General features: G+C 38.7%; 2 protein-coding genes across 4 annotated transcripts in view; one reads left to right on the top strand and one right to left on the bottom strand.

Annotated features, from left to right (window-relative positions):
• The window catches only part of NT5DC1 (5'-nucleotidase domain containing 1), a 164,300-nt gene that overhangs the window by 99,781 nt on the left and 38,557 nt on the right, over positions 1 to 25,962 (bottom strand). The gene's annotated exons all lie outside the window — the stretch shown is intronic.
• COL10A1 (collagen type X alpha 1 chain) overlaps positions 1 to 25,962 on the top strand; it is a 76,609-nt gene that overhangs the window by 47,876 nt on the left and 2,771 nt on the right. For both annotated transcript variants that reach the window (XM_061623660.1, XM_061623659.1), the window contains exon 2: positions 17,604 to 17,757. In XM_061623660.1, the coding sequence (XP_061479644.1) occupies positions 17,619 to 17,757 (139 nt within the window). In that variant the 5' untranslated portion in view covers positions 17,604 to 17,618. The remainder of the gene's footprint in view (positions 1 to 17,603; positions 17,758 to 25,962) is intronic.

Below are 25,962 nucleotides of genomic sequence, written 5' to 3'. Positions count from 1 at the left end.
TCAGGCAAAAAATAATAATCCTGCATGACTAAAGGGTGGGAATGTACTGCATGCTGGGATGCATGTCATGTGAGCGGCTACAGCTAGTGAAAAACTCCTACGATCTTCTGGGTTCCCAGCCTTGCTCATTGATTATTTCTGGTATCATTTATCATGGAACTTCCACTACCTTCCACCAGAATTCTGGAGCTAGCTTCTGCGTCGTGTGAAAGATCAAACATAATGTTCAAATTACCAGGTAAGAAATCATCAGAATAACGGAATAAAGTGCAGTGTGAAAGCAGTCCTAATCTTTTTAGCTGGAGTTGCCAGGAATTCAGCCTGAGACCTCTGTGTGCACACAACTAATTATACAGCCACGAGAGTGGCTGTATACTATGGATTTTTCGCATTCTGCAATTTTAAATTGAAAATACCCCTCATGCCATTCTGATGCTTCCCATAAGCTCATTTCAAAATAAAACCTTACCAAACTTATAGTCCTGAACTCATGCTTGCTTAACAACCCTCTAAATTTTCATGGTGATACACAAAACAGTCAGAGAGAATCAAGAGTTCAAAGGCTAAAAAGAGAAAAAACCCAGACTCCTTTTGGATTTTTTTTGGTCAGAGTTAACATATGTTAACATAATCTGTTGAAATTCATTAAAAATCAGCCATGTTCACAGAGGACCTGTAATCCTATTACTGACCTTACCCCATACTCTGACCTTCATCTTCTGCAGTTTAAAAGTTTAAAAAGTGCATGGCTGATTTTTAATTAATTTAAGAAATTTAGCATTGAACTCAATGATAAGGTCGGGCATGCTCACTAAGAACCAACTGTCATTGTTCTAAAAGCCAGACTCACAGCTGCTGGGTTTGGCTAATCAGGGGGCCACAACCACACCAGACCTTGATTTCACTTGAGACAGTCATGGCTTCCCCCAAAGAATCCTGGGAAGTGTAGTTTGTGAAGGGTGCTGACAGGAGACTCTTTTCCACTGTAACGAGCTCCAGTGGCCAGAGTGGTTTAACAGTCAGCCACTCTGATTGAAGCTCTGTGAGGGGAACAGGTTATCTCCTAGGAACTCTCAACATCCTTCACTAACTACAGTTTCTAAATCCAGCCTGGCCATCTGGCATTTCTCGCTCCATATATGGTAAGAGCCTTTGTTGTATTAATTTACTTGCATGGGATATTAAGGCAATAATTTGATAATTACTGCATTCCCTGGGATCCCCTTTCTTTGGAATTGGGATATATATTGAATTGCTTTCAGTCTGTGGGGCATTGTTTTCTTTTCCATATTTGTTGACAGATCTTTGGAGATGGCAGGTGTTGCCACCACTCACCATATGCTCAGAGGCACATGTTAACAAATGCTTCCAAGCTACACAGGAAGTGGATTGGACTGTGAAAGACCAACCCAAACTGTTTGTATTTTGACAAATTTGTAGGGCAATATCTCAGAGAGGAAATCAGGTCTCCTGCTCCCATGGTGCATTTATTATAGCTGCCCAATTTCCCTGCTTCTTAAAGTTTGATAGAAATATCTGTTGGCTATAGGTAAGGTTTTTTGCCTATTAGTGAATATAAACTTTGTTAAATAAAATGAAAATGCAAGGGAACTAGTTCTGAAATGGTACACATTTATTTTTGTAAGCCACTCTGAGTGCCCTATTATAGGGTAGAAAGGAGGAATAGAAATATTTTAAATAAAATAAATTATAATAAAATGTCATCACTATAGAGAAAGTAATGATTCAGAACAGCAGGTACATCAACCGATGAAGTTAATGGCAACATTTGTGGATGCCCTGTGATTTCCATACTTCTCTCTCTCTCTCTCTCTTTGCTACCTATAGCACCACAAGAGCAACTGAGGAGCTCCATCGTTTTGGCATCTTGCTCCATGAATATGAATGGCCTGTTGTAGTCTCTCACTGAGTTATTTAAAGAGACAAGAATGCAGTCTTCAGTCACTACTTTGAATACACACATTATGTGGAAGCTTGACAGGGCAGCAGACAGGGTGTTACCAAGGAAGCCTATGTTAAATGTAGAAATGACAGTGCTGAAAGTTCTTTGTACTTTGGTGTTGATGATGTTAATTTGAGAACACAGCCTTCTTTGCTACCAACCCAAAAAGAACCCTATACATACAACTGAGAGCTACTTTAATTCAGTTTCCCAGATGGAAAAAGACTGTTTGGAAGATTTGAGCCCCATCCCCACACTTCATGTGAAAGAAGATGGACTTACGTAAGATCCTGTGAAGAATTCACCAGGCGTGCTACTTTGGTGGGGTTATCTGCTCTTACACTAATAAAACCTCTAGTTCCAGCATTTCCTCACCAATGAAAATTTTATGTAGTATAGAGAGCTTTCAGGCCTACCCCAGCATTTATCAAATGGGCTATCATTGCTGTCTCTTTAGACAGCAGGATGTGTCTGCTTTGAGCTGATTAATGGTTATTTAAAACCTTTGGTTTTCTGTAAGAGCAATGCTGTATACAGTAGGTCCCTGTGAACTACAACTCCCATCTTCCCTGCCCATTGGCAAGGCTGGCTGCGCCTGATGGGAGTTGGTGTCCAACTGCAAGTTCCCCTGTTACATCCCTGAGTTAGGGGATCCGATCATGATACAGTGAATGACACAATGTCATAGGGTACAAATGTAACATTAACGTAAATGCTACTCACTCACTGGACAAAAGCCATTCTATTTTTAAAATCAAGCTTTTTGCTTACATTGAAATCAGCACATTTGAGATAGGGGAAAAATTGCACCTGTGCCTTTTAAATTATTTATTACTATTTTATTTATTTATTCAACATATACCACCATTCCTCCCAAAGGAGCCCAATGTGGCAAATGTATTAATAACAATATCATTTAAAAATTCTAAAATCAGTAAAAAACATTCTAACAGCAATCACATTCTCTCAGCCAATGATTTAAGGGTTGCCTAGAACTGGGTTTTAAAGGGAAGTTTTGAACAACTGAGCTCCTGGTACATGAGGAACAGAGAAGATGGGAAGATGGATATAGTGGATAAATAACCACGAAATTCTAGCACATCATTTTAGTAAAACAAACTAAAAATCAAAATTTATTCCACTTTTTAAAAAAACGTGTTCAGACACCTATTTGTCCTGATACAAAAGAAAAGGTCCAAAATATTTTTCACCTGAACACCTGTTTACATATGTGGAGCTTCATGAATCAGATGTTTGCCCATGACCAGGTAGCAAGGAAATGAATGCTTGTATTCATAAACTTTGCTACCTGATGAAGAAAGTACACTTTGCAAAATAGCTGCTAAGTGTTCAGAAAGCTGCTATGGAAGATTCCATAATTATGTGGGTTTTGAGGAAATATCTTGAACCTTTTTACCTCCTTTGGGAAGTGGCTTGAGCTGTCATCCCTCGTAAAGCCTCCATTCAAGATCTCACTGGAGACTGAAGGAAAACAAAGACCCTAACTAAGCGATCAGAAGGAGAACAGAAACTGGTGAAATGCTAGCTCTCTTGCAGACCACAGAAATTATAACCTAAATAATGTTAACACTTCTTTAGCCATGTGGAGTACATGCAAGTGGATTCTGATTACAGCAATAATGACAATAGTGAAAAAGTAGTATTTGGATGTTAAAGAGAATGAAGAAGTCAACATTCACTATCTGCTAAAACTTAGACATAGAAAAAGAAGCCCGCTTCACTATACGTTCCTAATATTTTTACCTTTCATCCACTCAAAAGAACCTGAAGGGGCAGACACCTTCCCATACCGACCATTGCTAATGCTGAAAGAGTAGCAAAACAAAAGAGCAGTGACAGAAGATGCTATTCCTTAATCTCAATCAACACATATGGTATAGGATGAAGCAGAAAGGATAATGTAATAGCATTTATGAATTCTTGGTTGGAGGATGGTGGGGAATATAAAAGATCAGTTCTTGGAAACAGATTTGTGTGTGTGTGTATGTGTGTGTGCGCGTGCAAGAGAGAGAGAGAGAGAGAGTCCTTGTCCCAGAAAGCTTATCTCACTTTTTCTGACACATCTGATGATACTTGTGGTGCCTGAATGACCCCTGCCCTGTGTTAACCTCGAGTATGTATCTTGGTTTGCTCTTCTTTTTTTTAATTGGTTGTTGCTGTTCTGTTGCCCAATTTTATTGGCGGATTTGGCCTTGTTTTTAACTTTTATTGTTATCTGCTTTGGAGAGACCTTTTGGCAAGATATCAATCAATCAATAAATTTAGCAGTGTATGAAGTGTTCAGAAAAGGTGGTGCATTTATACACACGCATACACATATGCCTTCTGTAGACCACTAGGTACAGTCAATGCATGGAGGGAGGGGAAGGGCTGTGACAGCAGGTCCTGCCCTAATCTCCATGTTTTGACCATAACTTGCATATGAAGCCTATGTGTGTAGGCTCTGTTGGTATGATCTGAAGGTATGATCAGTATGCAAAGCCTGTCATCTCAATTCCACTTCCCATCCATATGCTGACTCTGTCTAGGCATCTTTACAGAGCTTTTCATAAACATAGAGGCACAATGGTTTTTAAAAGCAGTATTTTAAAAGGTGGGACTATTACTGGCAACAATACTTTACATGATCCTTTCCATTAAAGCCAGATGGTACATGTTCAAAGTCCACTAATATCGATGGAATTACTCATAGTCAAGCCTTCACTTGCAAAGTAAAAGCACGGATACAGTACTACTGTTGAAATATGATTTGGGGAACAATAGTTGTAGCAGGTAACCATCCATCATCCTTATCAAGAGAATAGACATTAAAAACTTTTCTGCAGTCCATATGCTGAGTTGAACTGAGTTGAGTTGAATCACCTACGGTGATTAATTCTTGTTTGTCAGGGTGGCAAGGGGCATCAATGATCATACAAAATAAATGACAACAGCTCCAGAACTCCATACAACAGGCACTTTTTCTATTGGGTACTTCTAAAGCAGGTATCCAGAAGCTGGTGTTTTGGGGCATCTGCCAAAGCCTATCCCACATCACAGAGGCCACTACTGACTCCTAGAGCTCCTAGCCCTGTAGATGCCATGGTACCTGGTCACTTGCTCTCTCTCTGCATGTAAACACTGAAAAGAGTGAAGAGATAGAGCTTCATCCTCTACTGCTCTTACACTCTCCCTCTACAAGAGTGATTGAATTCAGAGGGAGAGAGCAAGCAAATGGTCTGCAATAACACTGACCAGGAGGAAGGGGTCCCACTGTAGAAGGGGGCCCACTAAGGTCATCTTGCTCAAGGGATACTCAAAACCTGGAGTGAGTACTGGATAATTTCTGTTTCAGCCAGTAGCTAGCATCACAGGGAAAAAATGACATGTAGAAGAACCTTGCCTAGCCACATATATATACACACACCAGCTTTTCTATTCACTGAAATTGGCATAAATGCATTTCAATAGGGTAACTCTGTGCATATTTAGAGAGCTCAGCAAACTCATACCATGCTACTTTTTGGTATGGTTATAATGTGTAGATTATTTTAGCTAAAGCCACAACTGTTACAATTGACTGCAGGTAAACAGAGAGCAGAAACACAGCTATGCTATTGGCACTGAAACAGACAAAATAAAAATGTTCTTGTACTAAATAAGGTATTATGGTCAAGAGTCACCCTAAATGACCAATCAAGTTATCATGGATCTAAGGCCAAAATAAACAAGCCACTCGTTCGTTGGAAAATGAATTTAGGGAACCATTTACAGAAAAATGCTGCTATTCTATGTATACTAAATATGGATTATGTGAACCTTAAAATGGCAAATACAAAACAGAAATGTTAACAGTGCTGTCCTAAAAATCCTACTCACTGGAACTTACTCTAGTAAGTGTGTTTAAGGTACATCCTTGCAGTATTATACAGCCAGAAGAGTGGCTGTATACTATAGCCAGCATGGATCTTTTGCATTCCGCAATATTAAATTGAAAATACCCCCCTGCCATTCTGATCCTTCCCATGAACTCATTTCAAAACAAAACCTTACAAAACTTATAGTCCTGAACTCAGAAATGCTTGCTTAACAACCGTCTAAATTTTCATGATGATACACAAAACAGTCAGAGAGAATTGAGAGTTCAAACTGTAAAAAGAGAGGGAAAAAAACAGACCCCTTTTGCACTTTTTTTCTGTCAGAGTTCTCATAATCTGTTGAAATTAATTAAAAATCAGCCATGTTCACTTAGTACCTGTAATCCTATTACTGACCTTGCCCTTTGTTAAAAAAAACCTGGCTGATTTTTAATTAATTAAGAAATTTTACAATTGAAGTCTATTATAGTGTCGGGCATGTTCAGTAAGAACCAACTGTCAGTGATCTAAAAGCCAGAGTCACAGCTGCTTCGCTTGGCTAATCAGGGGGCCACACCCACACCAGATCTTTATTTCACTTTAGACAGTCAAAGCTTTCCCCAAAGAATCCTGGGAAGTGTAGTTTCTGGAGGGTGCTGAGAGGAGACTCCTATTCCCCTGACACAGTTCCAGTGGCTAGAATGGTTTCACAGTCAGATGCTCTGATTAAAGCTCTGTGAGGGGAACAGGGCGTCTCATAGAATCATAGAATAGTAGAGTTGGAAGGGGCCTATAAGGCCATCAAGTCCAACCCCCTGCTCAATGCAGGAATCCAAATCAAAGTGTTCCTGACAGATGGCTGTCCAGCTGCCTCTTGAATGCCTCCAGTGTTCGAGAGTCCACTACCTCTCTAGGTAGTTGGTTCCATTGTCATATGGCTCTAACAGTTAGGAAGTTTTTCCTAATGTTCAGTCAAAATCTGGCTTCCTGCAACTTGAGCCCATTATTCCGTATCCTGCACTCTGAGACGATCGAGATCCCAGCCCTCCTCTATGTGACAACCTTTCATGTACTTGAAGAGTGCTATCATATCTCCCCTCAGTCATCTCTTCTCCAGGCTAAACATGCAGTTCTTTCAGTCGCTCCTAGCAACTCTCAGCACCCTTCACTAACTACACTTCCCAGGATTCTTTGGGGGCAGCCATGGCTGTCTAAAGTGGAATAAGTGTCTGGTGTGGATGTGGCCAGTGACAGCTTTGCTTTAAATTTGGGTGGGAGGCATTTGCCTGTTGTAGAATAAAAAGGTGAGGGAAATGCTGTAAAACAATGATACTGTTTACAATGTTTTTGTTTTGGGAAGGAAAGGAGCTTCCCCTCTGCACAGCACCCACCCACCCAATCTCTTTCCCTCCCCCTTCCTCCCTCCCCCTCCCCTTCTTGCCCTACTCCTCCCCTTCCTGCCCCTCCCCCAGGTCAGTTTTACATATCCTAAGCATGATTGCACAGAAGTAAATCCCACTGAACTCAAAAAGCATGCAAATGATCAAACCTGCCCTCCATTCTTCCTCCCTCCTATCCCTCCCTCTTGCCCCTTCCTTTGGCCCTCCCTCCCCATCCCCATCCAATTGCTTCCTCCTCCTCTTCCTTCCCTCTCCCCTCCTCCTCCCCCATGGTCAATTTAATGTATCTTAAGCATGACTGCGCGGGAGTAAATCCCACTGAACTCAATAAGCATGCAAATGATCAGACCTGCCTTTCCCCTCCTTCCCCTCTCCTCTCCCTTCCTCCCCCCCATGCTCAGTTTAATCTATCCTAAGCATGATTGCAGAGGAGTAAATCCCACTGAACGCAATAAACATGCAAATGATCAAACTGGCCCTCCTCTTCCTCGCCCTCCTCCTCCCACTCCCCTCCTCCCCTACACCTGTGCTTACTCCTCCTCCCGTCCCAATCCTCTGTGGTCAGCTTCACCTATCCTAAACATCACTGAAGGGGAGGAAATCCCACTGAACTCAGTAAACATTCAAATGATCAATCCATTCTCAGCAAACTTGCACAGGATCCCATTTCTTACCTCCCGGATTAAAAAGCAGGGAAATTCACTAATAGGCAAAAAATAAAAATAAACAACCCTTGCAGATTAAGAACATACCTGTAGCCCACAGCTATTCTATCAAACTTTAAAAAGCAGGGAAACTGGGCAGCTATAGTGAATGCACCAGGGGTGCAGGAGACCTGAACTCCTTTCTGAGATATTGTACTGCCCTACAAATTGGTCAAAATGCAAACACCATTTGGGTTGGTCTTTCACAGTCCAATCCACTTGCTGTGTAGCTTGGAAGAATTTGGAAACGTGCCTCTGAGCATATGGTGAGTGGTGGCAACACCTGCAGTCAGCCCAAATAACAGAAACAAGACATGTGCTGCGCTGATCTTGTTTTAGCAGGGGGGAAGCAACAATATCAAGACAGTTGATATAGTTCAGATAGTCACTTTAAATATGTTTAATTGATTTGCAATTTTAGTGAAGTTCCCTATGGTAAATTATTTTCTTTTGCTTCTGTTTCTGTGAATATGTGAAGTATAGCAATGCTTCTAAAAAAAAAAGCTCCAAAAATAATTGTGGAATAATTGCACTGACGATTCTGCAGAATAGTCTCCAATGGACATGAGAAGTGTCTCAGTTTGCACAAGATAAAACAGTGGAAGGTGAAATATATTCTGGCAAAACTGTAGGTGTGCTCTATGTTTTTAATTGACCACGCACACCTTTCCTTAAGTGGAATGGTTTAAGCATAGCAGGCTGAAAACATGCATCTTTGCCAGGCCCAGTTTATTTTTTTCAAAAGCTAGATCCATTGCTTAAGTAGCAACATATTGTAATCAGTCTGATTTTACATCAAATTGCAGTTTCAGATTCAACTGTTAATGCACCCAAAATAGAAATAGAACATAACCTCCAGTTTGAAATACAAAAGGCTGACTTCATCATATGATATTGACCAATAAAAAGGCTTTGAGATTAATAAAAATAAATTTGATATAGATTTCTAGAATGAATAATGAAATATAATTTCCCAGGTTGGATTCTCTGTAGCAATAATAGTAACACAGGAAAGAAGCAAAGTAAGAAGAACACCAACAAACATACAAAAATGTAATTCTCCATCTTTGGAGATGGCCGATGTTGCCACCACTCACCATATGCTCAGAGGCACATGTTAACAAATTCTTCCAGACTGGAGTGTGAAAGACCAAGCCAAATTGTGTTTGCATTTTGACAAATTTGTAGGGCAGTCCAATATCTCAGAGAGGAGGCCAGGTCTTTTGCCTATTAGTGAATAATCCTTTAGGCTAATCAAGAAGGTCATAACTATGCTGCAGCTTACACCAATGTAACTGGTTGGTGTCCTCCAATAGCATCAAAAATGAGTAGGGAAAGTTACGGAGCCAACAGCAATCTATCTCACAAAATTTCTTGTGACTACGTCCCAATCATAATATTGCTTATCACCAACAATCTTGCATTAGCAATGCATCTAAGACATTAATCATCCCACAGCAAAGAAAAGCTTGGGGGTGGGAGGGCCACTGCCCAGTGGTAGATCATTTGCTTTGCATGCAAAAGGTTCCATGTTAAATCTTTGGCATCTTCAGGTAGGACTTAGAGAGACCCCCTGCCTGAAATCCTAGAGAGCCCCTACTAGTCAGTACAGAGCAGCTTTCTGTGTTCCCCTATTAGTGATGTAAGGGACGCACCGTTGAAGTGAACTCTACAAGGCAAGGTCCAGCAAGCAAAATAATTTTGGATGGGAAAAGGACTCAGAAACAACTTTATTACCCAAGCCCTAGCATCTCATTCCAGAAAGCAACAGTATGACCACACAGCCACAAGTGTTGAAAAAAGGACTGATGATTAGGCCCTTGGTATTTTTGAGCTCAGCCCATAGCACACCCTCTCCCCACCCCCACAGATCCATTTATGGATCCAGAGTTGCCTGCCATATATAAATGTGATATAAATGCATTTTTATTTTTATTTTATTACATTTGTACTCCGCCTTTCTTTTCATGGTAGAAACCCAAGGCGGCTTACATATGGTTCCCAGGCGGTCTCCCATCCAGGCACTGACCACACCTGACCCTGCTTAGCTTTAGTAGGAAGCTGGCCTTATGTGCCTTCAAACCATGGTCTGGGAATGTAATAAATGTAATAAATAAAAATAAACAATAAATGTGAATCAGTGCCAAAAGTACCCTTTGTTGAAGTGTATCTCAGTGGAATAGCACAACCTTTAAGAAATTTGATCATAGCTACCAGTTCCCAAGAAAAAAGACCATGAATATCGTCTGGCACTGGAGCATTGCAGTGATTGGCATATGGACCAAGCCTGGGTGATTCAGTCATGTCCCAGGATATTTGTAATTCCATTCAGCCATGCTTCTCTTAAGTTTATTTAATTGCTTGGCAGTGTTTCCTGGTGCTCCCTCTCCGATGAGTGCTCCATAATAAAGACAGATGAACTGAGCAACAACTTAAGGATGAATTAACCGTCATATGAACAAAGACACAATTTAAGTTGTGGAGTGATTTCTCTCAGCATCACAGGTGAAAAGGGGTGACACCTTTTGGTTGTTAAAGGACCCCTATGCCTTTGAAAGCTGCACAGCAGGCAGGAGAATAATTGCCACAGCTTTTCCTACCAATGCACTTTCAAGCTGGGTAAAGTTGTGTCTGTTACATTTCTTCCCATAACACAGCTTTAAAAGGCAAGTAGCCACACAAAGGGAAAATGTGGGAACCCTGCATAGGAATAGCCATTGCTGCTGATGGACGTCTCATTTGGGGTCTGAATGGCACTGGTTGGTCAGTTTAGAGTGCTTCCTTTGTGTTATTAACCCTCTGTGCTAATTCTCCCATTATCACCACCATGGTTATCAAGTGGGTAATCTCCATCATCGCCATTTTGAGTATCTCCCTACCAGCACTTTTTTCTTGGGAAGATATGCTAAGCAGGCCTGAGGAGATGGGGGGGCAGGGACAAAATCCCTGGGGCCTGGAAGGCCCGGGCCTCTGGAGGCCTGCACCATAAAAAACCGCAAAAACTTCACAAAATAATTTTTGGTATCTCATCAGACCAGAGAGCGGCTACAACATCTGTTACTAAATCTCAGTATATCCAAGTCTTCTATTAGAACCAACATCTATTAATATGACTCAGACATGGCAAAGTACAACATTCACACTGAGAGTCTCAAGCTGAGACCAGACCTACTAGGTCTTAGTTCTAGGCTCCAGTAGTAGCCCCCAGATTACAGAACTACTAGGTCCAACTACAGGTCATTATTAGACCCCAGTTCAGATTTGCTCAACAAGCATTTCCTATCGTTCTCTTAAAGGAACAGTACACCACAGTGGCACATAAAAAGAGAAAGCTAATACCTGGGAATGCATGTCACCTCTTCTTATTTGGTCTGTGACTAGAACAGGTTAGAACAAGTCTACATGTGTTTTGGCATTGTTTTAAGGTGAAATTAACATCATGGATTACAAATACAAGTCTAGAGCACAGAAGAAAAAAGTGAGAAAAATATGAAAAAGCAAAAAAGGTCAGGCGAGTTTATTTAGCCTGTTTGTTTCAAAACTCATCATCAGGTGATGAGGGAGATAGTGAAAGCCAGTTGTTGGATGCTCAAGGATTACTAGAAGAAAAAGCTAATGAGGACTCTGCTAAAGTAGAATTGGGATACACTAGCACCACTCAGGGTAAGGATAGATTGGTCTCATGTCTCATTATTGTATACTTCATTGTGAATTAATTTGCCTGTAAGCAGAAGGAATATGCACATTTTAGCTTTTCTTTCATTTTTGTGAGCAAAACCAAATTAGAAATACTTGTTCTTCAAACATCAAATTAATATTAGCATACAGTACTAGTGTACTGTACCTGCAGGAAATTTAAGACTACCATTAATTTTCTGGACCTCCTTTGGAGGTCTTGTACTAAGTAAAACAATTAAAACTACTTACACCATTGGAAACGGCATAAAAATTAGCCTGAACTGATATAAAGTACAGTCTCAAAATAATGTTGAATTTAAAAAAAAAAAAAAACAGGTTTTTTACAACGCATTTTTCAAGGGTTATTTTGAACAATGTTATTTTTAACAGACATAACTATCCTTGTAAATGTTTTTCATTCCTTTTCACTCTCTCTCACCCTAAGTTAAACCTAAGTCACCTTAAACTTGTTTAAAGAAAGCAGTAACATTTGGTTTGTAGGAAGATTATGGCCCAGGGCCATTTCTCAGCAGCCTTGGACTTAAGTACCTAGGGAAAGAAAGCAGCAGGCATATACTTCCTGGTCTCCAGGGACTGCACAGCTTGCCAGTGCCTACTGTACAGATGGTGTCTGAGGTTCTGATTAGGGAACAACATGGGCTCAGTTCCCCATCACAGCCTTTTTTGTGTGGATGTCTCTCAACAACAAACTGCACATCACCATTTTGAGAATTCAGAAGCAATCCCAGTGCCAACAGTCTCCCAGCTCACAGCTGACTCCTGAGGAAGTGTTTCCCCTCTTATCCATGCCATCCCAACAAAGCATTATACATCTGCTGACCTAAACCTCATGTTTGAATTACTGTTTTATCTGGTTTAATTGTTCTGTTTTAATGAGCTTGTTCTATTGTACATTTTAATTGTGCGTGGTTATTTTAATATGTCAGTAGTATTGTTTTATTCTGTGTTATAATTATGTGTGTTTATATTTTTGTAATTGGTTTTATATTTGCAATCCACTTAGAAGCTACCTTGGCAATTAAGCAGTATATAAATAAATTAATATGAATCTCGACTCCCTCTCTAACTTCCAGTTCAGCTGTGTATGTCCATGTAGTCATTAATACCCACCCATTTCCTTATTTGCTATTGGTCTTCTCTACATTCCTCTACAACCTTTTCATAACACATTCTTCTGGCTTCTCCTCTCCCAACTTTTCCCAGTATCACTCCCCATTTAGAGTAAACCAAATAATTATTGGTCCAATCTGAATGTTGCCTGTGCCCTTAATGTGTCTATTTTATAAACAAATCACATATTCAGTTACTCTAAATTCTGGTTCATTCTCTCACTGCTAATTACCCCCCCAAAGCTCCAGTTTTGCATACATTGACCATTCTTCGAAGGTCCAAAAACATGCAATTCAGATACACATAGTTCTATAGACATGGGGATAAGTGCTGTAGGCCCATGCCATAAATCTTGATATGTGAGACTTATATACTGTTAACTAAGTAGGTCAGAAACCTATTCTTTAATGCAGGTGTGTGGGTGGGGAATGTACTCGTGTCTGAGGTTCGCAATTGACTCCTATAAGTGCATATTTAGTTATAACAGTTATTTTGCTGGTGTAAGCAGCAAAGGTGGAACTAGCCATAAGCTACACAGGTCATCCACTGGCAGTAAGGTAGTCATTTCTCTGTTCCTCCCCCACCATGCTCCCTCCTTCATCTGCTTTTGCATCTTATGCCATCATAGTTGGCGTAATATTTACGCAGACTTGTTAGATTGGCATAACAATGTCAATACATGATCATAACATCATTAAACTGGCATAACTTGTTTGTGCTTGGGTAAAAGATTTAATAGGAATTCCATACTCATCCAGCCAGTGTAACTCAAGTATAGTGTTGTACTGTTAGTCTCATACATTTTTCAGAAGAGGTAAAAGTAATCCAACATGAATTCAGTCTTACTTTATATAGGGAAATACTGTTCTGTAAAAAGTACTTGTTAAAGAAAATTGGTTATTTCAGAAGTCTGTAAAAAGGAAGGATGAATTCTTTTTAGGAAGGATGAATTCTTACTCATTTTTTACAGTCTTTTTATTTTGAAATAGACTACATTTTCCCTTATGTATGCTTATTCTAAGTGGCTAGACTATATTTTAAATTATATGGTATTACAAATTCAAAGTAAAAAAATAAATGCTAAAATGCACTACTTATATATATCCACAAGTATTTTATAGTGTATGTCAATAAATTCATTTAACTAACATCTACCAATTTCTGCTACTTACTTTTAAGAGTAATGGGTATTTTTACAAGCTTTCCAGCAATTTTAACCATGAACCACTTTGCAAACCTTAGTAACTGTGGGAAAATATTTGTACTTTACTTTTATATAGGCACACATCAGGGATGGAAGGATCTGTCCATTTCAGTTCTCTCAGTTTCTCATTTTTCCAATCTTAAATTCAGTTCTCCACATTTCTGCAGCAATTTGTGGATTTTAAGAAAATCCTTATGATTTAATTAGTGCAAATGTCTCTAATAAACACATTTTCGTAGGTAGTTTTGACTACACTTTTCTGTAAGCAATTCTCATCAAATGCACTTTTGTATGTTATTTTCACTCATATATTCATTTTTATGCACACTTTCCCCTAATATATGCATTTTTGTAAACATTGTTGGGTTAGACAACTACACTGCAAAATTCAAATAATGCGATTTTTGAAGGATGGGTTTATTTCAGTTCTCATATTGTTTTGGAAAGTGCAGATTTGATAGATTTTGCTTGAAATGTGAACTGAATCGAATTTCTCATCCATTCCTAGCACACATACATAGAGTATATTGACACTCTAGGATCATTCAGTTGTTAATTTGAAGTGGAAAGGCTGGGATGAAGATCTCCCTCAGGAAATAAATCAACCACAATATTCAGTTCAGACCCCAGTGGTTTGGAAAACAGCCTGCTTTGGTCCACGCTGGTTTGAAGCCTGCACAATATGGTTAATGGTCCATGCAAGTCTGCTTGATTCCCTAAATTGGCTATAACTTTTCCCCCCTTTTGACAGAACTGGATGAAATTTGCAGGCATACTATCTCCTCAAGAGAGGATAAAGCCTGTCAATCTGTAGACAGATCCAGATACTTTTGTGTTGAGCATGTTTAAAGTATTATTTTTTAATGGAAATGTTTACTTTAAAAAAAAATTAGGGAGATGAAATTGGCAAACAAGGTCGCCCCTCCTGAGGGCATGAATCCTGCCAAATTTGAGAATAGCTAGTGCTTTTTTGTGTGTGACAGTACTCACTGGTACAGAGTACCGGCACCTCTTTTTTTGCTGCCCATGGCAACCATTGTATGCTGGAGCCTACAGCATTTTTATTTATTATTATTTATTTATCAAGATATGAGTATTGGCATCTCATTTTTTTTTTAACCAAAAAAGCATTGAGGATAGCTAGTGTTTTCCTTTAAAGGCAGCCATTGCAGTTTTAGGGTGGGAGGGAAGAATTTTCCCTGCTGTTTAGTGGACATCCAATCTGAAAACTGTAGATATGAGAGAGGTGTCACTGGGTAAGAAACTTGGAAAATTGCAGACAAATTGGTCCAGGGGCTTTTGTGCTGGGCACATTTAAAGTTGATTTTTAGGGTAGAAAGAGTGAAAAGTGATTCTCTTTCTTGCTTGGTAAAATTATTTCAGTTATAAGCTTGACCTGTCAGCCACAATGGATCTCTTTCCCCTCCCTCTTACCACTTCCTGGTGTTATCATAAGCTTATAGCAGCAGTGGGGAACATCCAGCCCATGGGCCTAATTAGGCCTGTCAGGCTTCCCCATTTGGCCCAGAGCATGGTTTGGTTCAAACCATGTCCACCCGTACATCACCTGATGTCATATGATATGAGGCATGCAACAGGTAAATCTGCAGGGCTGAAAAGGAGGAATTGGGAACAGTCTCTTTTCAGCCAATTCTTTCTTCCCTGCTCATCTGTCAAAGTGGTCCTCTGGCAGTAAAGTTTTGATCCCAGCCACTGGATTCAGTTCCCCATCCCTTACTTAGAGAATCACCCTGGTGTTAAGGTAGGCTTTCGCTTTCAGCAGAAGCTTGTCTGTAGCATTTTTTTTTAAAAAAAATGTCTGGATCACTGAGATACCACAAAGCACTTCTAAGGGTCCATGCTTTGTTTTATGCCACCTGGTATAGGTCCTACTTCACCACAAATCCCTCCAAGGCATCCCCAGCTATAGCAATCATGGTTCGCTCTACCGTGCATAGATCAAGATATTTACATACAAGTTTACTTTTTTGGTGTGATAGTTCAGAACAACCTGATTACTTTGTGGGGAACTAAATCTTTGATAGAGAAGGGGTCAGAATGTTCAGAATAAACTAGAAAGAACCAGAATTGCCAATGTATAAGATGTTGAATAAAGTCATATTTCAAGTCCAGAACCTAGACCCTATGGGCACGTAAATGTACATAAGGAACTCCTGGTACACAGTATGTCCATTCAGTAAAGGAAATCCACACATGCAAAGGAACATGCACATGAAACTATTTCATCCATTGAAATGGAAGAGGCAGTGCTTCCAAGCAGGACACATCACTGTTCAGATGCCCACAAGAAATGCTTCATCCATGTAATTATGCGCATTAGGTTTATCCTGCTTCCATAATGTAGGTTTTTTTTGTTTTTTTAAAGGAATGTTTTGCAACTAAAAGCTGACAGAGTGGAGGCAGGGCGCAGGAACAAAAATAATGGAAAACATTTTTCAAGAAATTATTTGCAACTGTGTAAGAAAAAACTGGTTCTGTTCAACTGAAAGCTGAGATCCTCAAAACAGTGAATCCTCTGACAGACAATTCTGCATTTGACTTACTACTGTGCCAACTTTTTGCAACGTTCATTTTTTTTTAAAAAATCCCTCTTTCAAAGAAACCAAATTTTTGTTTTTTGGGGGGGAGCAAAACCAGTACACAGATTTTTGCAAGCAGGAAAAGAATCATAAAAAAGATGAGCAATTGTGGCTCATACCTAACTTGTGGAGTAAACCTCAGTACATGGTGCATGTACATTCTGCAGCCATCACACATTAATGATGGTTTATCACCCCTTATTTAGTAGGATCACTTGCCAAAATAGTTTGCCCTTTTCTATTTCAGCTCAGGTATTTTCTCATAAGGTCACCTGTCTCAATTCTAGTTCAATGAATAATAATTTAAAAAATCCAACTTGACACAACATGCCTGGCCAAGAAAACTTTCCACCATAATTAGCACTTCCCTGGTTTGAAGGTGGGGCTACAACAGAGGGCAACTTCATGTCAGAACGCACAAACAGTATAAATAAGTCAGGAGAAGAATGCTTGAAACAGCAGCTTCTACTCTGCACACCTGTGGCAGCAGGACACATGAGCCAAGACTGAAGTCTGTTCTACTACACATTTGTAATCCAACAACATGCCGGTATGCTGCAATTCCATCTGGCTTGGCTTACAAATACATTTAAGTGGGCAGAGGTTTTCAGGTGCTCATTAATGGCATTTGTGGGTATTTTGGTTACAATTACTGCAGAAGGCTTGCTTGTTGCATATGTATAAGCTTCTAATGTCTAGAGCTTCTGAAACAGGAGGACCTAGCTCCTTCTTTTGGAAACTTTAAAAGGCTTATAGGCATATAGTATTTCAGTACCTAGCAGCTATGTGATTTCCCACCCTCCCCCCACATTTTTCTTTCTTTTATAAGCCTTGCTACATGTTGCAATGAAGGCTGATAATGCAATAAAATGTGACTAGATTCAATGCCCACAATGGCTTCTGCTTCAACTTTTTAAAAGACATTATGTTATTTTAATATATGTACACCATTAAACCCATAAGTCTGGAAATGTGTTGAAACAGATTACTGTGGGTATGTTATTATTACAACTCAGGTCTCTGTTATAAAAATTATATTACACAAATATTTTTTTCTTCAATACAGAGCAGATTTAGGAATATGAAGTTACCAATATCCTTTCTCCTGATGCTGCTTTCCATGAACATTGTCCATGGTTATTATCCTGAACGATTTCAGAAACAATCCAGTGGACCGATGAACAGCACTCCTTTTCTACCTTTTAATATGAAAAGTCAAGGTAAGGAACATTTCCTTTAAAAAAAATATAGACAACCTAAAGTTTTGTTGGGCAAGTTGATTATAGTATAATTTAAACCAAGATACCTATTATTTTGTAACTGTTGTGCAGAGTTACAAAAGGATTGGTTCAGTGAATAAAAGTAAACTACAGATTTTCTTTAAGCTATTTACTAAAATTATCACTGTAGAACTAGCTGCAGTTCACCTGGTTTAGAACACAACTAAGAGCTGTTCTATACCTCAGAAAAAGCACACAGCAGAGTCCTGCTGGAACAACACATAGGAGAGTAGAATGTCAGAGAGAAACAACCTCTAACATAGATATATTAGCTTTCCATGAGAAAGATTTGTTTTGCAAGATAAAAATGTTCAAATCTAATACCACCCACCTGCATTTGAAGCAGTTCATCCCAGAAAGACTGGACCATGTGGTTTCTCTGAGCTTTACATTCACAGATCAGTACTGATGCAAAGCAATTTTGAATGACTGTTACAGCCTACAAGCTACACTCAAAAGCAAGATTTCAAGCAAGAAAAGATTTTAAGCAGGACTACACTAGATTATACACATTGTAGCATAACTTTATATATTAATGTAAAACATTTAGATCCCACCCTTCAGAGATACAAGGGAGAACACAATAAATACACATTTTTTAAAAGCATAGAACTTAGTTAAAATTAGAATTAAAAGATCTGGCAGTAGAAGTAGCCTTATAAAATATACTAGCTATATTGTCAGGATATATCCAAAATGCAAAATATCAACAATGTCAATGATTCCTAAAACCTTGACAGAAGTTCTAGAAGTTTGTAATGATGAGTTTCATTCTTTCAACATCAAAAGCTTGATGGAACAGGGGAGTAACAAGAGGGGAAAGGAGGCTAGAATATTATTATTTCAACTTTCTTGCAAAAGTAGCCTACAGGACACACTGAGAGAGTGATACTCTGCATTTCCATTCAGAAGTAATTCCACTGAATTCACTTCCAAGCAAATGTGTTGCAGCCTGAACAGCCACAGATACTCCAGAGTGGGAATCATTGTTTTTAAGAAATAAAAAGGGATTCATTTTCCAAATAATTTTCTCACTATATTAATAAAACAAACGTCAAACTTCAATCCAAAGGGCTTGGGCTCATGACCTTTTAAGATCTGATATTACAAGAATTAACTGGGTGTTAATTCAACATTAGTTCTATTCAGAGAAAACCGATTGAATTTAGATCCATTAATATCAATGAGTATTCTGTGTAGGTCTATGCAGCCCATTATTATGACATTAAATGAAAACTGAAATTAGAGCTAAGAATGTAAAATTTTTCAATTTCAGTTCTTTAATTCAGCTTTCTGCCAACATAATGCCTTGCATGATTGTATATTGTAAAGCTAGGGTATCTACATTTAATTGTGATGTCAAAAACAGTTTCATTTGCAAATCCTACCTTGCTTAATCTTCTATTTTAAAACTTCAGGACAATGCACACTTTGGATTATCTTTCCTGGCTATGCTCCCAGGCATTTTAATGTTTTAATGTTTAATGTCAACGTTTAATGTTTCATGTTTAATGTTCTAGTTTTAAATCTGCTGCTATTTGTTATTGATTTTATTGTAATACTGTATTTTAACCTTGTATACCGCCCAGAGAGCTATTAGCTACGGGCGGTTTATAAATGAAATGAAATAAATAAAATAAATAAATAGACTAGTGGAAGAGTTCAACCAAGCAGCTTTAGCAATGGTTACTGATTGTTGCCTTAATGCAGAACTCAGTTCTTCTTTGTAAGATTTGCTTGTGCTTTTAAGTCTATTTTTAAATAACCTAGCGAATATTTATGCTACAGATTTAAAATGATCTAACAGTATTTCCTCAAGAAACTACTCTGATAATTGTAGTTTGCATGGGATCTCTGAAAGAGAATTTTCTGCAACCTCCTCACTGAACTGTAATTCCCAGAATTCTTTGCAGTATGCAAAGACAATTAAACTGGTATAAAACCATTCAAACACACACAGCACAAACCACACACACACATGTGTATGTAGATACACCTTCCCAGGACTCTTGTTTATTTGGCTCAGTAATGCTGTTTGCTAGGTTACACTGCATACCATAACTCGGAATGACAGTGCTATCACAGGAGTTTGAAATGCAGACAAGAATAACAAAGGATTAGTGATGTTTTTGAACAGTTTACAAAAAGTGGGATATTATTTTCTTAATTCCCAAGCTGTAATTCCAAACTCGTTTATGGTTGCTGCCCAAGTTACTTTTGCTGCTTCTTAGAATAACTGTCATATTATTTAAGGCAGAGAATCTGTGACCCTTCCAAATGTTGTTGGTCTCCTGACTCCCATTTGCCCTAGCCAACAGGACCAATTGACAAGGATGATGGGAGATGTAGTCCAGCAACATCTGAAGGAGCACAGGCTTTAAAGCATTTAAGGGAACATCTCTGTTTAAGCATGCAGACTTTAATGTCTAAATAATGAGGTCTTATTTTGCAATGCATACATGGGCTGAGATGCAGGTGTATAGTTAATATCTGTGTCAGTAATGTAGGCCTGGAAGTCACATTATCCTGGTGGCATGGAAACCATGGCAGCACCGCTTTCTCACATACTGCCAGGATGACATGAGAACCATTGAGCCACAGATGAGGAGATTAAACTGTGGCTCCTCCCATTCTAGCATCCATCTTTAGGAAACTGGAGTAACTGTGGCATGAAAAGGAGCCTCAAGGGAGGCTCCTCTCAGATGGACTGCGCTTCTTACTTGGTGCAGAAGCAAGCAGTACTCCTGGTGAAGTAATGTAAGAACCCAGCCTAAAAGTGTGAAGTGCCCCTTGCTTGGAAAATTGCAATAAATCACGTTCACTTCCTAATAAACATCAGCATAGGAGTATTAAGGTTTATCTTTCTGTAAGCACTGCTGTAATTTGACCATATTTTCTTATCTGCAGTATTAATTGTACATATAAAGTGGATACATAATGATCAGAATCTCTATTCAGTTATATAGCTGATCAGTTCAAATGTATTTAGTCAAGTCAGAATAATTGTCATATTATTTAAGGCAGAGAACATGTGGCCCTTTCAGATATATTTATATTGCAGTAATTACAAACAAATAAATAAATGGGACATTTCCAGTCTAAAATGTAAATGTACTACCTTCAAGTCAATTCTGACTTATGGTGACCCTATAAATAGGGTTTTCATGAGGCTGAGAGGCAGTGACTGGCCCAAGGTCACCCAGTGAGTTTCATGGCTGTGTGGGGGATTCAAACCATGGTCTTTGGGCATTTTACTATTTGAGAGCTTTTTAACATAACTGATATTCAGATATTGTTTCTTCAACAACCTCCAATAACAATATTCCTCTTAATAAAATAAGGGATTTTATTGAGTTTTAGCTGTTCCTTCAGTCAATTGTATACAAGAGATAACAATCCTGTTTTTGAACCTGTAAGGACCCATACCAGGATGATAAATAGCTAAATCAAGAATCCCTGAGTTTGCCAAGGCTTTGAATATTTAAAACAAGTAAAATTAAGTTGAAATTAGTGGAGGGACTCTTCACATTCCAGCTGGTGGGTCTCTACAGAGACATCATCACAAGGGATGAGTTACATTCACCACTCAGAAATAAGTAGGCTTTGACTACTGAGAATTTTGAAGATGCTTTCTAGAGTAGGTGTTTAACAACATCATGCTGAGACAGAAGTTAATTCTGCTAGCCCACGGCTTATTCAGCAAATTCCCCTCCCCTTTCTAATTTGCTGGAGGAAATTAGCAGAACAGGATAATGAGAGACAAAAGCCCATCTGGTAGCTGTGGCTTCTTCTTGCTCAGCATGATATCATGGCAAATTCCTCCAAGTTTTGCTCAAATATTGATTGCCTAGAGGCAGGGTATCTGCAGAATTCTCAAGTCAGAGTCTGGGTAGTTTCTGTTAACAGGGAGTATAATGTGTAGCCAGTGTCAAAGAATGTCTTTTAGTTTTGGTAACTTTTTAACAAAATGTACATTCTAGTGAATGAAGCTTTCATTCAGTTTATTGCCATAGGAAAATTAACCAATTTAAACATAATTTGCGAAAACAGGATTACAAATTAGGCTTAGATTCTTGCACTGCTGCTCCACAATACTCCATGCTGTACACAAAACAGGAAGCATCAAATGAATATTTTAGCCTTAATGGTGCCTCACATTTGCTGGAGAAAACAATTTACAGGCTTTCTCACCCAAATGCAAGCAGCCCCTTTGCCAACTGAGCTGCTTGGCTCCTTTACTTCCACACTGATCTCTTGCTTACTTTCTGAATGTTCTGCCTGCATTGCCATACTTCTTTCTCTCACTGAATTATGCTCAACCGTGTGTGTACATAACTGTGTTCTGAACAATCAGCAAAGCCTGTGTCACAAGGTGTTTTCAGCTGCAGGGTCATGATATGTAAAATGTAGTATGGACAAAAATCCCACCTCATTAAAGACACACAGCCAAGGCATGGTGGTAGATATTAGGAAGAGTAAGGCAACTAACAAATATATTGTAACTGAAGATTTATGCAAAATAATTCAACAAACTTTTATAAGGCAAAGCCTTCCACTTATTTGAATTTCCAGTGTTCACAGGCTCTCTGTGGATTGGCCAGACATAGATCTATTGCTTTTGAGGCTCCATGATTAGAGGCCTCTCTAGTTCATCTCGTTCTGCAGTATTCCAATCAACACCTTCATTAGCTAATCAAATTCTGTTTTTAATTTTAAGCTCTGTGCCCGTTATCTGCAATTATAGACAACAGAGTTTAAATTAGACAAGTTATGGCACTGGAAAGATTAAAACTCCTAATCCATTTTTGTTCTAAATAAATTATTAAAACTAAAAGTAATGCTTATGTTACTATAATTTATTTTAATGAGTACTATTAATGGCCTTACAAAATTTTGCATATTCCCAAAGGAAAAATAGGAAGGGGGAATGTAAGAAACTAACGTTTTTTTTACATGGTTTTCTAGAGTTCACAGATTGTTGAATGGCTCCATCTGCTGGTTTGAAAAACATGATGCAACCATCTAGTGTTGAAACAGACTGTAAAACCAACTAGGAATAATCCTACTAAAGTCAACCAAGCTCATGTAATACTATAGTTTTAATCTAATCTATTATTCTGAAGTTCAGGGTACAGTCCTATGCACACTTACCTAGGAGTAAGTCCCACTGAATTCAACAGTGATAGGACTGCATTATTAATGAAGTGTTTTATGGCACTACCACCTGGGAGTCCAGGGTTCGAATCCCCACATAGCCATGAAGCTCACTGGGTGACCCTGGGCCAGTCACTGCCTCTCAGCCTCATGAAAACCCTGTTCGTAGGGTCGCCATAAAGGCAGTACATTTACATTTTTAAGGCTTCTTAAAATACATATTCTGTTTGCATATAATTGATTCTTTGAAATTTTAATACCAAATCTAAATTTCATATTTGAAGTTTTCATGAGTAAAACATTCACTCCTCTGCCTCCCTACTGTCAGACAGGCATTGGCTGCAACGCTTTATAAACTTTTCTGTGACTAAGCTCTGCTGAACACAGTGGGATTTACTTCGGGGTAAACATGTATAGGATTATTTTGCATGTTACTTAACTCATTTGTTTGGGACTGCCTAGGCCCCCACCCTTTAACACAAATTATGGATTTTTCCAGTCATTTACCACATCCACAGGATAGGAGAAATATGACGTCATGGGGCTTGTAGGAACCTACTTTCTTTCTTCACAAAAGTTTGTAAGGCTTCCTAGGAAAGACAGGCTCAGCTTCCTGCAAATTTTCTTCCTAGAAAATGCATATTTGTTTCCTTTTGTACAAATTTGTCCTCAAATTTCTCTGTGCAAAGAGAAATTTTCCTTTCAGGCAACCGAGGAACATGTGACAGATAGTGATGTAGACTGCATCATAAAGATAGAGAATATATCATTTAATGCCATCTATCAAATTGGTGAATTTACTGTTGTCTCTTTGGATTTTGTTTCTTGTGAAAAAATATTAACAAGAGCCATATGCAATACATGTTCTACATATTATGGACAAAGTTTTTAAAAAAAACGAATAGTCCATAAAAGTGATGAACAGGTGGCAAACGTAGGACTATCCATGTCTGCCAAAACAAAGCATTTAAAAGTATAGTTCCATGTATGCTGAAGCCAATGGGATGCTTTCAGTTTACTTTCATGGAGTTTTAATTAAATCTGCATTTAACTTTTTTCACTTATCTTAGCATTTACTCATTCCAAACTGTATCCCAATAAAATGCAAACAACTTACCACATTGCTATAAGAAAACTGTACAAGCAAAGGTGCTATGACCCTTCAGTGTGCTACATTCTATAGAATACAGAAAAGACCTATCCAAAGAACATATGGTCACCACAGACTTAATAAAATTAGATTCAAAATGAAAGTGTTTTCCACACACTTTTTTGGCAGCATCAAAAAGCTGTTACTGCATTTGAGGATTTCTCTGCAATTGCTATTTAAGGACTCAAAAAGTGCTCATCAGTTCAAGTGCCCTCATTTCATTTTAATGTCATCAGATAGCCAAATGCATGCATAGTGTTGTGACATCATCTTATTCACTTCATGATCCTGGAATAGTTGAGATTGCCTGTGTGACTATCCCAGCCTTCCTTAACCTAGTGCCTTCCAAAACATCTGGATGGCACCACAACTGTGTTGGCTAGGGCTGATGGGAGTTGTAGTCCAAACCATCTGGAAGACACCACTTTGGGGAAGGCAGGATGACTCCTAGGAAGACTACCCCAGTAACTGTAGGGGGGGGGGAATGGTGCTAAAGCACAGCAAATTGAAGAAATGACAGCAAGGCAAACGGAAAGATGACCATACAATTTAGGCCCGGCATTTACATTATTCTGTCAGCATGGAAGATGGTTCTGTATTATTTCTCCCCACACTTCCAGGTTACCTGGTATCATGCAAGGAACCTATGCTGTAATCTTTCTCACACCCATTCAACCCATTTTCCAAAGGCATGGGCAGAACCTGTGGCTTGAGCTCCTCCTCTACTACTCTGGTTGTGTGGGAAGGAACATCACTGCAGCAACTCCACATCCACTCTGTTAACATGAGTACTAGATCTTGGGGAAGTGGAAACATTTCTGTCCCCTGAAAATATTAACCAGAACACTGAAACAACTAAGCACGCACACACACACACAAAGCAAGATTTTGACAGGACAGGAGAATATGTGAGGCTAAGTGAAAGAAGGTGTAGTGAGGCAGAGGAGAGTGCAGGAAGTAGAAAGCTAGAGTGATTCAGGAATCAAATCCTGAACTTTTTTTTAAGTCCTGTCATAAAGTTAGGCAGTCAAGATTTCCCATTATTTATCTATAAAATTTATATCATATTTTTCTTCAAAAGGAACTCTGGCAGACATTCAAACAGTTCTCATCATTTTATCACCTTTTAAAAGTGATAAAAGTAGTGGTTAGGCTGAAAAGTAGTCAGCTGCCCAGGGCCAGCCCATGAGCTTCAAGGTGTGAATCTGAACCCAGTTGTTCATTTCCAATTCTAACATTCTGCGCATTACACTACATTGGCTGTGCATGTTTTTGTATATATTGGAATGTATTTGCATATATTTAAGCACAGAACGTTAAAATCCGCACTCTTATAACTAGAGGTACCGTAACTCAGGAGTTTAAAGCGGCCAAGCAATCTGATTTTTTTTCTTGAGAATGTTTTTGGGAAACCTATTTCAAATATGGATAACATCAAAACACTACCATATTCACAGGTCTATAACTTTTAATAGCTACAAAGCTCTGCATCTGTGTTGGAATTGCTTTTTAATATATTTTAAACCTTATTTTTAATGTTTTTAATGCTTTTTTAAAAATGTTTTTAAAGGTGTTTTGTTTTGGTATGTTTTTAATGGTTGTTGAGTTTTAATATATTTTGAGGTCTGTTTTTATGATGTTTTAAAGTGTTTTGAGTGCTTTTGTTTGCCGTCCTGGTTTCCTACTTGGAGAAAGGGCAGGATATAAATAACAACAACAATAATGTTTAAAGTGTTATTGCTGCCTTTGAAATTTACGTAGGTGATGTGGCCAAACTCCCCAAAAATGAACATTATAAGGAATGTCATCAGGGATTCTGTCTGAATTACTTATTATATGGC

The sequence above is a fragment of the Rhineura floridana genome, chromosome 4, assembly GCF_030035675.1.
Source record: "Rhineura floridana isolate rRhiFlo1 chromosome 4, rRhiFlo1.hap2, whole genome shotgun sequence".
NCBI classification, from domain to species: Eukaryota; Metazoa; Chordata; class Lepidosauria; order Squamata; family Rhineuridae; genus Rhineura; species Rhineura floridana.
The sequence above is the reverse complement of the archived record's forward strand: the minus strand, read 5'-3'. Positions and strand labels throughout refer to the sequence as shown.